The sequence below is a fragment of the Salvelinus namaycush genome, chromosome 10 (genome assembly GCF_016432855.1).
Source record: "Salvelinus namaycush isolate Seneca chromosome 10, SaNama_1.0, whole genome shotgun sequence".
NCBI classification, from domain to species: domain Eukaryota; kingdom Metazoa; phylum Chordata; class Actinopteri; order Salmoniformes; family Salmonidae; genus Salvelinus; species Salvelinus namaycush.
In genome coordinates, this window is record NC_052316.1 from 36,409,608 (window position 1) to 36,423,850 (window position 14,243).

The 14,243-nt window shown below is 45.1% G+C and overlaps 1 protein-coding gene across 3 annotated transcripts in view; it reads right to left on the bottom strand.

Moving 5' to 3' along the window:
- Positions 1-14,243, bottom strand: part of LOC120055000 (collagen alpha-1(XXIV) chain-like) — a 234,981-nt gene that overhangs the window by 73,386 nt on the left and 147,352 nt on the right. For all 3 annotated transcript variants that reach the window (XR_005477653.1, XM_039002817.1, XM_039002816.1), the window contains 2 exons: positions 3,255-3,308; positions 3,047-3,091 (listed from right to left, as the gene is read on the bottom strand). Coding sequence is in view for 2 of the 3 variants with exons in the window: in XM_039002817.1 (XP_038858745.1) it covers positions 3,047-3,091; positions 3,255-3,308 (99 nt within the window). In the remaining variant the exon portion in view is untranslated. The remainder of the gene's footprint in view (positions 1-3,046; positions 3,092-3,254; positions 3,309-14,243) is intronic.

The following is a 14,243-nucleotide window of genomic DNA, read 5'->3' on the forward strand; positions in this document are numbered from 1 at the left end:
TGCCCATACCAAAACCCCACTGCCACCATGGGGCACTCTGTTCACAACGTTGACATCAGCAAACCGCTTGCGCACATGACACCATACACGCAGTCTGCCATCTGCCTGGTACAGTTGAAACCGGAATTCATCTGTGAAGAGCACACTTCTTCAGCGTGCCAGTGGCCATCGAAGGTAAAGTTGGTTACTACGCCGAACTGCAGTCAGGTCAAGACCTGGTGAGGACGACGAGCACGAGCAGAAATTCTTCGGTTGTGCAAACCCACAGTTTCATCAGCTTTTCCGGGTGGCTGGGATCAGACGATCCCACAGGTGAAGAAGCCGGATGTGGAGGTCTTGGGCTGGTGTGGTTACATGTGGTATGCGGTTGTGATGCCGGTTGGACGTACTGCCAAATTCTCTAAAACGACATTGGAGGTGGCTTAGGGTAGAGAAATGAACATTCAATTCTCTGGCAACAGCTCAGGGGGACATTCCTACAGTCAGCATGCCAATTGCACACTCCCTCAAAACTTGAGACATCTGTGGCCTTGTGTTGTGTGACAAAACTGCACATTTTAGAGTGGCCTTTTACTGTCCCCAGCTCAAGGTGCACCTGTGTAATGATTATGCTGTTTAATCAGCTTCTTGATATATCAGGTGGGTGGAGAAATGCTCACTAACAGGTATGTAAACCGATTTGTGCACATTTTGAGAGAAATAAGCTTTTTGTGCATATGGAACATTTCTGGGATTTTCTTTTCTTCAGTTTATGGAACAAGTGGAGGCTGGTGGGAGGAGCTATAGGAGGACGGGCTCATTGTAATTGCTGGAATAGAATTATGGAACAGAGTCAAACATGTGGTTTCCATATGTTTGATGTGTTTGATACCATTCCATTAATTCTGTTCCAGCCATTAAAATGAGCACGTCGTCCTATAGCTCCTCGCACCAGCTGCCACTGCATGAAACATGGGACCAACACATTACATGTTGAGATTATATTTTTGTTCAGTGTATAATCCACATACTGTAATAATTCACATTACCAGTTGCTGCAGGATTATTTTCCTGCTGTAACAAACTGGCACAAATTAAGATCCTACACTATATGCAAGTCTTATGAATATCTTCTATTATCCAAGATATCCTCAACTTAGCGGAGGTACTATAGTTCACCTACAGGTAACTGCCAAAATACAGGAAACACCCATATAAAATGTCTTAATAGGGCGCTGGGCCACCACAAGCCAGAACATCTTCAATGCACCTTGGCATAGATTCTACAAGTGTCTGGAACTCTATTGGAGGGATGCGACACCATTCTTCTACAAGAAATTCCATAATTTGGTGTTTTGTTGATGGTGGTGGAAAACGCTGTCTCAGGCGCCGCTCCAGAATCTCCCATAAGTGTTCAATTGGATTGAGATCTGATGACAGACAGCCATGGCATATGGATTACATCGTTTTCAAGCTCATCAGTTTGCTTAACTAAGTCAGGAACCACACCTGTGTGGAAGCACCTGCTTTCAATATACTTTGTATCCCTCATTTACTTGAGTGTTTCCATTATTTTGGCAGTTACGTTTGTTAACATTACTGCTCCTAACTGAGCTATCTATCCTGCGTTAAAGAAATGCCATTGAAGACATCAAAGATAAAGATTTTTCAATACTAGAACACATAATACTAGAACACAGGACATCAAAGCTAGAGATGACACGGGTGCACTGGTCCATCATGTTAGGAACCATTACACTCATCTAGATTCATCCAAAATGATGAACAAAAATTACTCACTATAATCTACCTTCATAAACTCTCTCCATCCAACCAATGGCTCTACCCATCTACAGGTTGTGTTTTAATGAAATCCCCCAACCAAAATGGAGACAATGACGCTAGCAAATATAAAGCCAGATGGTAGGTTTTTCATGTTTTTCATCCCAAATAAAGAGCAACACATTGATTACAGTTAAAATACAGAGCAGGGCACATTTTCCTCTTGCATGCTGCAGGTCTGTCACGACTTCCGCCGAAGTTGGTGCCTCTCCTTGTTCGGGCGGTGGTCGTCACCGGCTTTCTAGCTGCCACCGATCCATGTTTCTGTTTTCCATTTGTTATGTCTTGAGTGCACACACCTGGTTCCCATTAAGTTATTATTATTTCCCTATTTAACCCTCTAGTTCCCATGATGTTTTGTGCGTGATTATTCCTGGTTTGTGTTAGTCGTGTGTGTTAGGGTTTGTTATCCCTGCGTGGATTATTTTGGCTGATTTATTTTTCACAGTAAAGTATGTTATTTTACTCAGTTCTGTGTCCTGCGCTTGACTCCGTCCTCACCTCTGCACAACTGACATATGACAAGTTCTTTATTGACATAGCTCAGGTTTCGTTACTGTGAGCTGGAAGAGGCTTTTAATTGACTATAACTTGATACAGCCATCAGAAGAATGGCACCCTCTGCAAATAAAACCGTTAAAGTCTATCGATCTCCCACACAGGTCTTAATGGCAATTTAAACCTCAGGTTACGGTGGCCCAAGTGTAACCTTTTCACTCAGATGTAGGAATAATAACACATGCTGAATATATTGGGGGAGGTCTCCTACACAGTGGAGTCTGTTGTGTAGAATGAATGCAGGAGCAGGGGTGATACAGGAAGTAACTCTGCTTCATTCTGGCCTGTCATTGGTCAGCAGGAGTGATACAGGAAGAAACGCTGCCTCATTCTGGCCTGTTATTGGTCAGCAGGGGTGATACAGGAAGTAACCCTGCCTCATTCTTGCTTCAGGTGAACCATAAGGGACTTTCTGTTGAGATCCAATTATTTTGTCATCGTAAGTGGCCTCCTGCCCCCTATTCAATGTGCCCTCTAATCAGTATAGGGACAGAGTCATGTGCAGAAACACACAGGACAGGAGCAAACTCCCACATACACACAAACACACACGTTGTATATACATTTCTGATGTTAAATTAAAAGCACACATGTTCTTGAGGCCTGTGCTGGGTCTGTGGTAGAAAGTAAACTCATTCAACGCAGACAGGTGATGCAGAGTACTCACTATGAACCCAGGCTCCCCTTTCTTTCCACCTTCCCCTTGCTCTCCCTGCAGAAGAGCAAGAGAGAGAGATAGAGAGGAATAAAGAGAGATCTTAGTGAGGCAACAAATAGACTTTTCATCAGGTCAAAGTGCACAGAACAAGGTTTTTCAGTCAGGTAGAAAGAGGACATTCAGTATAATGTTCTTCTGAGGGTGAGAAGATGTTTACCTTGGTGCCCTCAGGCCCTGGTTCCCCCAGTGGACCGTCTGCACCCCTCGGCCCCTATGACACAGAAACACAGCCGCTTAGCCCTCTGTGTGTGTGTATCCCTGGGCCCCTATGACACACAAATAGCTTAGCCCTCTCTGTATGCATGGTTTACAAACCACTCCCATCACATCACACAACGGCACTCGTAAATACAAGCACGCACCCACCCACACTCTCACACCCACACACACCAACACACCCACACACGCACACACACACACAACCACGCACACCCACCCACACCTACTGTACTTAGCAGTGTGCAATATGGGATATGGGCGTAACCAAATCATCTAGAGTGTCTCAATAAAAGAATGGGGTGGAGGAGGCGAGAGCATGGGGAGTATCAAACACATAAGGGCATTGGTGTTAGGAGCAGCACATGGTAGCAGTCTACTGTGCAGGCCCTTTTTGTCTTCAAACACATCCACATGGAATTCCAGAAAGACAGACAGTTGGACTGCATAATATCAACAACTTGGGAGTAATCAGCTTCTTCTTTGTCTGTGTCTACCTGGGGGTTACCTGCTGACCTTTGCAACCCACTCCTCTCTATCTCTCTCTCTCCTTCCCTCTCCCTGTCTTTAATACCTACACACAAAAAGGTAAATGCTAGACAGTCAGGCCACATTCAGTGGTACTAAGTGCTTGTGTTTTGGAGGAGGAAAACACAAGCAACTGACTGATCATCCGTCTGAGTGTGTGCTCTACTGGACTACTCTGTCTTCTGTAGTGGACGCTACATTTACTGTACCTTGGTTCAGGGCAGGCCAAGGATACAGCGGGGAAATAAGTCAAACAGTAAAAAGAAGTGTTTACTTATTCATAAAACTATTCAACACAGACATTTGAGTGAGTGGATGTACTGTATGGGGCTCCGCCTCACACGGCTGGATGTCCACCTGGCTGTCAAGGCCAAGCAAAACGAGAGTAGAGCCTCCACTTGTCAGGCCAAATGAAACGAGTAGAGCTAAGATAAATCTCATTTGCTGAATTGGAAATTGTAACTTTCTTTTACTTGATCCTAAAACTGTACAGTTGGGTGAATGGCTCATTCAGGGTTGTTAACAGGCACTAACTGTGCCCTATTACAAATGCTTGGCTCAGTCAGTTCTATGGATTAGAACAGTGGCCAAACACATTTATTATTTATACTAAATCCAATTCAAATTCAATCCCTGCTTTGATTGGTCAATTGAGTGAGCCAAGTGACATATTAAGACATTGTGAGGTCAATGAGGACAACTGAAAGACACATAGACAGGTCAAGAGCTAAAAGATGATGCATCATGGGGAACTATTGTCTCCCAGCTTCTGTCTGCAGGTAATAGTTTATACTGTAGTACTACTGTAGTTAGTCCATACACACTGAGCATACCAAACATTATGAACAACCTCGTGCCCCTTTGCCCTCAGAACAGCCTCAATTCATCGGGGCATGGACTTTACAAGGTGTCAAAAGCATTCCACAGGGATGCTGGCCCATGTTGACTCCAATGCTTCCCACAGTTGTTTCAAGTTGGCTGGTTGTCCCTTGGGTGGTGGACCATTCTTGATACACATGGGAAACTGCTGAGCGTGAAAAATTCAGTAGCATTGTAGATCTTGACACACTCAAACCGGTGCGCCTGGCACCTACTACCATAACCCGTTCAAAGGCACTTAAATCTTTTGTCTTGCCCATTCACCCTCTGAATGACACACATACACAATCCATGTCTCAATTGTCTAAAGGCTTAAAAATCCTTCTTTGACCTGTTTCCTCTCCTTCATCTACACTGATTGAAGTGGATTTAAACAAGTGACATCAATAAGGAATCATAGCTTTCACCTGGATTCACCTGGTCAGTCTATGGCATGGAAAGAGCAGGTGTTCTTAATGTTTTGTACACTCAGTGTATAGTTACTACTGGGACATATATTATTTTATCTGCAGGTAATATCTCATATATTTATGTAATATCGCATATAGTAATGTAATATCCCATATAGTTAAGTCGTATCTCATATAGTTAAGTCATATCTCATATAGTTATATAATATCTCATATATTTATGTAATCTCATTAAAGCAGCAGATTTAATTAATCTGTAAACGTTTTATTGCTGTCTGGGATTAGATATCAGAGAGAGAGAGAGAGAGAGAGATAAAAGGGGTGAAAGCGACTTTTTCTAGAATGCACTTTCTTTTCTCCTACTGTACATTGTGACATCATGAATTGTAAACGTTACCTAAGGAATGCGATGCTTCCTGATCTAGGCCTAGTTCAAGTATGCCATATTTTATCATCCAGACTTGATTACTTTATAGCTCAGACAGTTAAACCATAAGAGAAGGTCATAATAAGGTTAGGATAACAACTATTGGATTGGCCCTGTGGAGGCGTAGACTGGCAGCAAGCTGAGCTGTTTCACTTTGCTGCTGTAAAGTACTTTAGCCTGTTGGACACGAGGGATGAACATCACAGCAGCACGTCATGCATGTTTATATCAGAACAGCTGTTCCAAAATACCAGCGTGTAATCAAATCACTGCCGACACAACACTTTCATTACATTTATTGTTACTGAACAAGGCTGTTCGGGTTATAGAAGTGTTGTGATTCAGTGGACAGATCACATACAGTGCCTTCGGAAAGTATTCAGACCCCTTGACTTTTTCCACATTTTGTTATGTTACAGCCTTATTCTAAAATGGATTAATAAAAAAAAATGTCTTCAACAATCTACACACAATACACCATAATGACAAAGCGAAAACAGGTTTAGATAAGTATTCAGACCCTTTGCTATGAGACTCGAAGTTTAGCTCAGGTGCATCCTGTTTCCATCCTGTTTCCATGTTTCCAACAACTTGATTGGAGTTCACCTGTGGTAAATTCAATTGATTGGACATCATTTGGAAAGGCACACACCTGTCTATATAAGGTCCCACAGTGAACAGTGCATGTCAGAGCAAAACCCAAGCCATGAAGTCGAAGGAATTGTCTGTAGAGCTCTGAGACAGGATTGTGTCGAGGCACAGATCTTGGGAAGGGTACCAAAACATTTCTGCAGCATTAAAGGTCCTCAAGAACACAGTAGCCTCCTTCATACTTAAATGGAAGAAGTTTGCAACCACAAAAACTCTTCCTAGAGCTGGCCGCCCGGCCAAACTGAGCAATTGGGGGAGAAGGGCCTTGGTCAGGGAGGTGACCAAGAACCCGATGGTCACTCTGACGGAGTTCAAGAGTTCCTCTGTGGAGATGGGAGAAGGACAACCATCTCCAGAAGGACAACCATCTCTGCAGCACTCCACCAAACAGACCTTTATGGTGAAGTGGCCAGACGGAAGCCTCTCCTCAGTAAAAGGCACATGACAGCCCACTTGCAGTTTGCCAAAAGCCACCTAAAGACTCTCGGACCATGAGAAACAAGATTCTCTGGTCTGATGAAACCAAGATTGAACTCTTTGGCCTGAATGCCAGGTGTCATGTCTGGAGGAAATCTGGCACCATCCCTAAAGTGAAGCATGGTGGTGGCAGAATCATGCTGTGGGGATGTTTTTCAGGGGCAGGGACAAAGATGAATAGAGCAAAGTACAGAGAGATCCTTGATGAAAACCTGCTGGGGCGAAGGTTTACCTTCCAACAGGACAGCAACCCTAAGCACACAGCCAATACAACGCAGGAGTGGCTTCGGGACAAATCTCTGAATGTACTTGAGTGGCCGAGCCAGAGTCCGGACTTGAACCCGATCGAACATCTTTGAATGGACCTGAAAATAGCTGTGCAACGACTCTCCCCATCCAACCTGACAGAGCTTGAGAGGATCTGCAGAGAAGAATGGGAGAAACTGCCAAAATACAGGTGTGCCAAGCTTGTAGCGTCATACCCAAGAAGACTTGAGGCTGTAATCGCTGCCAAAGGTGCTTCAACAAAGTATTGAGTAAAGGGTCTGAATACTTATGTAAATGTAATTTTTCAGTTGTTCATTTTTTATACATTTGCAAAAATGTCTTCACTTGTTTTTGCTTTGTCATTATGGGGTATTGTGTGTAGATTGAAGAGGGAAAAAACTATTTAATAAATTTTAGAATAAGGCTATAAAGTAACAAAGTGTGGAAAAGGTCAACGGGTCTGAATACTTTCCGAAGGCTCTGTATGTCTATATTTTCCAAAACAGGAAAAACAATCAAGTGTAGATTATAGTAACCACCGAATATCCAAATGTGTGTGATTGTAAAGTGCTGCTATGTGTTTTCAGTGTTTGTGTGAAGCAGAGGAAAGTTGGTGTGATGCATAGCCTATGTAGGAGCATGTGTACAGAGTAGATCTTGTTTGTGTGCTTCAGGAGAGAGAAGACTGAGTGATATCAGGTAGAATTCAGAATGTTTGCCACAATGACATATATACAGTATGTCGTCAGAATGTAGCTAGCTAGCTAGAATGCTAGCATGTTCTAATTATATCAGAGCTAGCGGACCACAGTGAACTGTGTTGACTGCACCAACGGACTGAGGGCTTTCACTATATGAGATTGCTCAGTTTGTTCACAATGCCTGGAGGAAAAGGAGAAATGTACTGTTTGTGTAGTGTGGCTAGATGGTAGCTGTACTGTTTGTGTAATGTACTGTTTGTGTAGTGCGGCTAGATGGTAGCTGTACTGTTTGTGTAATGTACTGTTTGTGTAGTGTGCCTAGATGGTAGCTGTACTGTTTGTGTAATGTACTGTTTGTGTAGTGCGGCTAGATGGCAGCTGTACTGTTTGTGTAATGTACTGTTTGTGTAATGTACTGTTTGTGTAGTGTACTGTTTGTGTAATGTACTGTTTGTGTAATGTACTGTTTGTGTAGTGCGGCTAGATGGTAGCTGTACTGTTTGTGTAATGTACTGTTTGTGTAGTGTACTGTTTGTGTAATGTACTGTTTGTGTAATGTACTGTTTGTGTAGTGCGGCTAGATGGTAGCTGTACTGTTTGTGTAGTGTACTGTTTGTGTAATGTACTGTTTGTGTAATGTACTGTTTGTGTAGTGCGGCTAGATGGTAGCTGTACTGTTTGTGTAGTGTACTGTTTGTGTAATGTACTGTTTGTGAAATGTACTGTTTGTGTAGTGCGGCTAGATGGTAGCTGTACTGTTTGTGTAATGTACTGTTTGTGTAGTGCGGCTAGATGGTAGCTGTACTGTTTGTGTAATGTACTGTTTGTGTAGTGTACTGTTTGTGTAATGTACTGTTTGTGTAATGTACTGTTTGTGTAGTGCGGCTAGATGGTAGCTGTACTGTTTGTGTAATGTACTGTTTGTGTAATGTACTGTTTGTGTAATGTACTGTTTGTGTAATGTACTGTTTGTGTAGTGCGGCTAGATGGTAGCTGTACTGTTTGTGTAATGTACTGTTTGTGTAGTGTACTGTTTGTGTAATGTACTGTTTGTGTAATGTACTGTTTGTGTAGTGCGGCTAGATGGTAGCTGTACTGTTTGTGTAATGTACTGTTTGTGTAATGTACTGTTTGTGTAATGTACTGTTTGTGTAATGTACTGTTTGTGTAGTGTGGCTAGATGGTAGCTGTACTGTTTGTGTAATGTACTGTTTGTGTAGTGTGGCTAGATGGTAGCTGTACTGTTTGTGTAATGTACTGTTTGTGTAGTGTGGCTAGATGGTAGCTGTACTGTTTGTGTAATGTACTGTTTGTGTAGTGTGGCTAGATGGTAGCTGTACTGTTTGTGTAATGTACTGCTTGTGTAGTGTGGCTAGATGGTAGCTGTACTGTTTGTGTAATGTACTGTTTGTGTAGTGTGGCTAGATGGTAGCTGTACTGTTTGTGTAATGTACTGTTTGTGTAGTGTGGCTAGATGGTAGCTGTACTGTTTGTGTAATGTACTGCTTGTGTAGTGCGGCTAGATGGTAGCTGGCCATGATTATTGTATGCGTATAATTTGTCAAATGTTATTTTGTTCTGTAGTGTCTTGTAAGCCCATGTGGGCTGGACACCGGTAGATGTATGACACTTAAATAAACAACATCAATCATATAATGTAACCGTAACGTGGGCAGTGACTTTAAGTTCCGGAATTCATAATAATGGCCAGAACGGAGCAAATGCAATGGAATCAAACACCTGGAAACCACGTGTTTGATGTATTTGATATCATTCCACCTCCTGTGGTCTGTACTAGTCTGTGGGTAGGGATTTATTTATCTCCATTGTGGATTCCTACATTTACTGTGAATCCTTTCACAAAGTGATAGATGGTTCAGACTACTGTGCAGAGGATGTGATGTGACTGGGCACTCTGCGTCAGTGACTAGGTGGTAGAGTAAGCGCCTCTGCCCGTCTGTAGTGCCAATGTGGGTTGGTGGGTGGTGCCAGGAGCCAGGAGCCAGTCCAGTCGGTGCCATGGCCAGTCAGTTGCAGAGTTCCACCCAGATGTGTGCCTTTGTCAACGGACAGAGAAAAGTAAAGGAGAAATGCTAAGGAGAGACACAGAGTGCCCAGTCACCACACAGCTATCTGGTGGATACTACTGCTGATAGATGGGATCTATCATGCAGTCACCACACAGCTCTCTGGTGGATACTACTGCTGTTAGATGGGATCTCTCATGCAGAGAGCTCTCTGGTTGATACTACTGCTGATAGACGGGATCTCTCATGCAGCTCTCTGGTGCACACTACTGCTGATAGACTGGGTCTGGGTCTCTCATGCAATCTCACACAACAGACTATAAGATTCCAATAGTGTTTAAAGCTTAGATCATGATTAGTGTAGTGTTAGCTAGATACATAGTTGTCTTTGCTGTCTTTGTATCTAAGATAATTGTGTAGTTTAGAGTAATTATCGAGGTTATCGAGGTTACCTAGCCAGTTATCGAGGTTACCTAGCCAGCTACACTTTCAAACAAAGTCAACAACGCAGCCACTGCTAGCTAGCCTACTTCACCAGCCAGCAGTACTGTATCATTTTAATCATTTTAGTCAATAAGATTTTTGCAACGTAAGCTTAACTTTCTGAACATTCGAGACGTGTAGTCCACTTGTCATTCCAATATCCTTTGCATTAGCGTAGCCTCTTCTGTAGCCTGTCAACTATGTGTCTGTCTATCCCTGTTCTCTCCTCTCTGCACAGACCACACAAACGCTTCACACCGCGTGGCCGCTGCCACTCTAACCTGGTGGTCCCAGCGCGCACGACCCACGTGGAGTTCCAGGTCTCCGGCAGCCTCTGGAACTGCCGATCTGCGGCCAACAAGGCAGAGTTCATCTCAGCCTATGCTTCCCTCCAGTCCCTCGACTTCTTGGCACTGACGGAAACATGGATTACCACAGATAACACTGCTACTCCTACTGCTCTCTCCTCGTCTGCCCACGTGTTCTCGCACACCCCGAGAGCTTCTGGTCAGCGGGGTGGTGGCACTGGGATCCTCATCTCTCCCAAGTGGACATTCTCTCTTTCTCCCCTGACCCATCTGTCTATCGCCTCCTTTGAATTCCATGCTGTCACAGTTACCAGCCCTTTCAAGCTTAACATCCTTATCATTTATCGCCCTCCAGGTTCCCTTGGAGAGTTCATCAATGAGCTTGACGCCTTGATAAGTTCCTTTCCTGAGGATGGCTCACCTCTCACAGTTCTGGGTGACTTTAACCTCCCCACGTCTACCTTTGACTCATTCCTCTCTGCCTCCTTCTTTCCACTCCTCTCCTCTTTTGACCTCACCCTCTCACCTTCCCCCCCTACTCACAAGGCAGGCAATACGCTTGACCTCATCTTTACTAGATGCTGTTCTTCCACCAATCTCATTGCAACTCCCCTCCAAGTCTCCGACCACTACCTTGTATCCTTTTCCCTCTCGCTCTCATCCAACACTTCCCACTCTGCCCCTACTCGGATGGTATCGCGCCGTCCCAACCTTCGCTCTCTCTCCCCCGCTACTCTCTCCTCTTCCATCCTATCATCTCTTCCCTCTGCTCAAACCTTCTCCAACCTATCTCCTGATTCTGCCTCCTCAACCCTCCTCTCCTCCCTTTCTGCATCCTTTGACTCTCTATGTCCCCTATCCTCCAGGCCGGCTCGGTCCTCCCCTCCTGCTCCGTGGCTCGACGACTCATTGCGAGCTCACAGCACAGGGCTCCGGGCAGCCGAGCGGAAATGGAGGAAAACTCGCCTCCCTGCGGACCTGGCATCCTTTCACTCCCTCCTCTCTACATTTTCCTCTTCTGTCTCTGCTGCTAAAGCCACTTTCTACCACTCTAAATTCCAAGCATCTGTCTCTAACCCTAGGAAGCTCTTTGCCACCTTCTCCTCCCTCCTGAATCCTCCTCCCCCCCCCCCCCCTCCTCCCTCTCTGCGGATGACTTCGTCAACCATTTTGAAAAGAAGGTCGACGACATCCGATCCTCGTTTGCTAAGTCAAACGACACCGCTGGTTCTGCTCACACTGCCCTACCCTGTGCTTTGACCTCTTTCTCCCCTCTCTCTCCAGATGAAATCTCGCGTCTTGTGACGGCCGGCTGCCCAACAACCTGCCCGCTTGACCCTATCCCCTCCTCTCTTCTCCAGACCATTTCCGGAGACCTTCTCCCTTACCTCACCTCGCTCATCAACTCATCCTTGACCGCTGGCTACGTCCCTTCCGTCTTCAAGAGAGCGAGAGTTGCACCCCTTCTGAAAAAACCTACACTCGATCCCTCCGATGTCAACAACTACAGACCAGTATCCCTTCTTTCTTTTCTCTCCAAAACTCTTGAACGTGCCGTCCTTGGCCAGCTCTCCTGCTATCTCTCTCAGAATGACCTTCTTGATCCTAATCAGTCAGGTTTCAAGACTAGTCATTCAACTGAGACTGCTCTTCTCTGTGTCACGGAGGCGCTCTGCACTGCTAAAGCTAACTCTCTCTCCTCTGCTCTCATCCTTCTAGACCTATCGGCTGCCTTTGATACTGTGAACCATCAGATCCTCCTCTCCACCCTCTCCGAGTTGGGCATCTCCGGCGCGGCCCACGCTTGGATTGCGTCCTACCTGACAGGTCGCTCCTACCAGGTGGCGTGGCGAGAATCTGTCTCCGCACCACGTGCTCTCACCACTGGTGTCCCCCAGGGCTCTGTTCTAGGCCCTCTCCTATTCTCGCTATACACCAAGTCACTTGGCTCTGTCATATCCTCACATGGTCTCTCCTATCATTGCTATGCAGACGACACACAATTAATCTTCTCCTTTCCCCCTTCTGATAACCAGGTGGCGAATCGCATCTCTGCATGTCTGGCAGACATATCAGTGTGGATGACGGATCACCACCTCAAGCTGAACCTCTGCAAGACGGAGCTGCTCTTCCTCCCGGGGAAGGACTGCCCGTTCCATGATCTCGCCATCACGGTTGACAACTCCATTGTGTCCTCCTCCCAGAGTGCTAAGAACCTTGGCGTGATCCTGGACAACACCCTGTCGTTCTCAACTAACATCAAGGCGGTGACCCGTTCCTGTAGGTTCATGCTCTACAACATTCGCAGAGTACGACCCTGCCTCACACAGGAAGCGGCGCAGGTCCTAATCCAGGCACTTGTCATCTCCCGTCTGGATTACTGCAACTCGCTGTTGGCTGGGCTCCCTGCCTGTGCCATTAAACCCCTACAACTCATCCAGAACGCCGCAGCCCGTCTGGTGTTCAACCTTCCCAAGTTCTCTCACGTCACCCCGCTCCTCCGCTCTCTCCACTGGCTTCCAGTTGAAGCTCGCATCCGCTACAAGACCATGGTGCTTGCCTACGGAGCTGTGAGGGGAACGGCACCTCCGTACCTTCAGGCTCTGATCAGGCCCTACACCCAAACAAGGGCACTGCGTTCATCCACCTCTGGCCTGCTCGCCTCCCTACCTCTGATGAGGTACAGTTCCCGCTCAGCCCAGTCAAAACTGTTCGCTGCTCTGGCACCCCAATGGTGGAACAAACTCCCTCACGACGCCAGGTCAGCGGAGTCAATCACCACCTTCCGGAGACACCTGAAACCCCACCTCTTTAAGGAATACCTAGGATAGGATAAAGTAATCCTTCTAACCCCCCCCCCCCCTTAAAAGATTTAGATGCACTATTGTAAAGTGGTTGTTCCACTGGATATCATAAGGTGAATGCACCAATTTGTAAGTCGCTCTGGATAAGAGCGTCTGCTAAATGACTTAAATGTAAATGTAAATGTAAATATGTTAAATACATTACTTCTCTAAGCCCATGGTTGCTATCTAAAGTACTGTATCAGTGTACTGTAGTCCTCTGTAGCTCAGTTGGTAGAGCAACGCTAAGATAGTGGGTTCAATTCCCGGGACTATCCATAAGAAAAAACATTGGCAAAATGGTTTATTATTTGTGTCAGTGTCATACTCCTATCGGCCACCAGGTGTCTCATGAGCTCAACATTACGCCTGAGCTCTATAATCTCTGATTCACTTCTTTGTGGTGCTCGTAAAACAATCAGCAGCATCTAATAAAGCAACACACTCTGTTAATCACCCTAACCTGGAGATTAACTGATCAGGGATGAAGACGTATGAAATGTTAGACTGGTGTTTGAGGAAGGAAAATCAGGGTTAGGTTGCATGGTTAAATCAGGTTTAGGTGCATGATTAAATCAGGATTAGGTGCATGATTAAATCAGGATTAGGTTGCATGATTATATCAGGGTTAGGTTGCATGATTAAATCAGGGTTAGGTTACATGATTAAATCAGGGTTAGGTTGCATGATTAAATCAGGGTTAGGTTGCATGATTAAATCAGGGTTAGGTTGCATGATTAAATCAGGGTTAGGTTGCATGATTAAATCAGGGTTAGGTTGCATGATTAAATCAGGGATAGGTTGCATGATTAAATCAGGGTTAGGTTGCATGATTAAATCAGGGTTAGGTTACATGATTAAATCAGGGTTAGGTTACATGATTACATCAGGATTAGGTTACATGATTCAATCAGGGTTAGGTTACATGA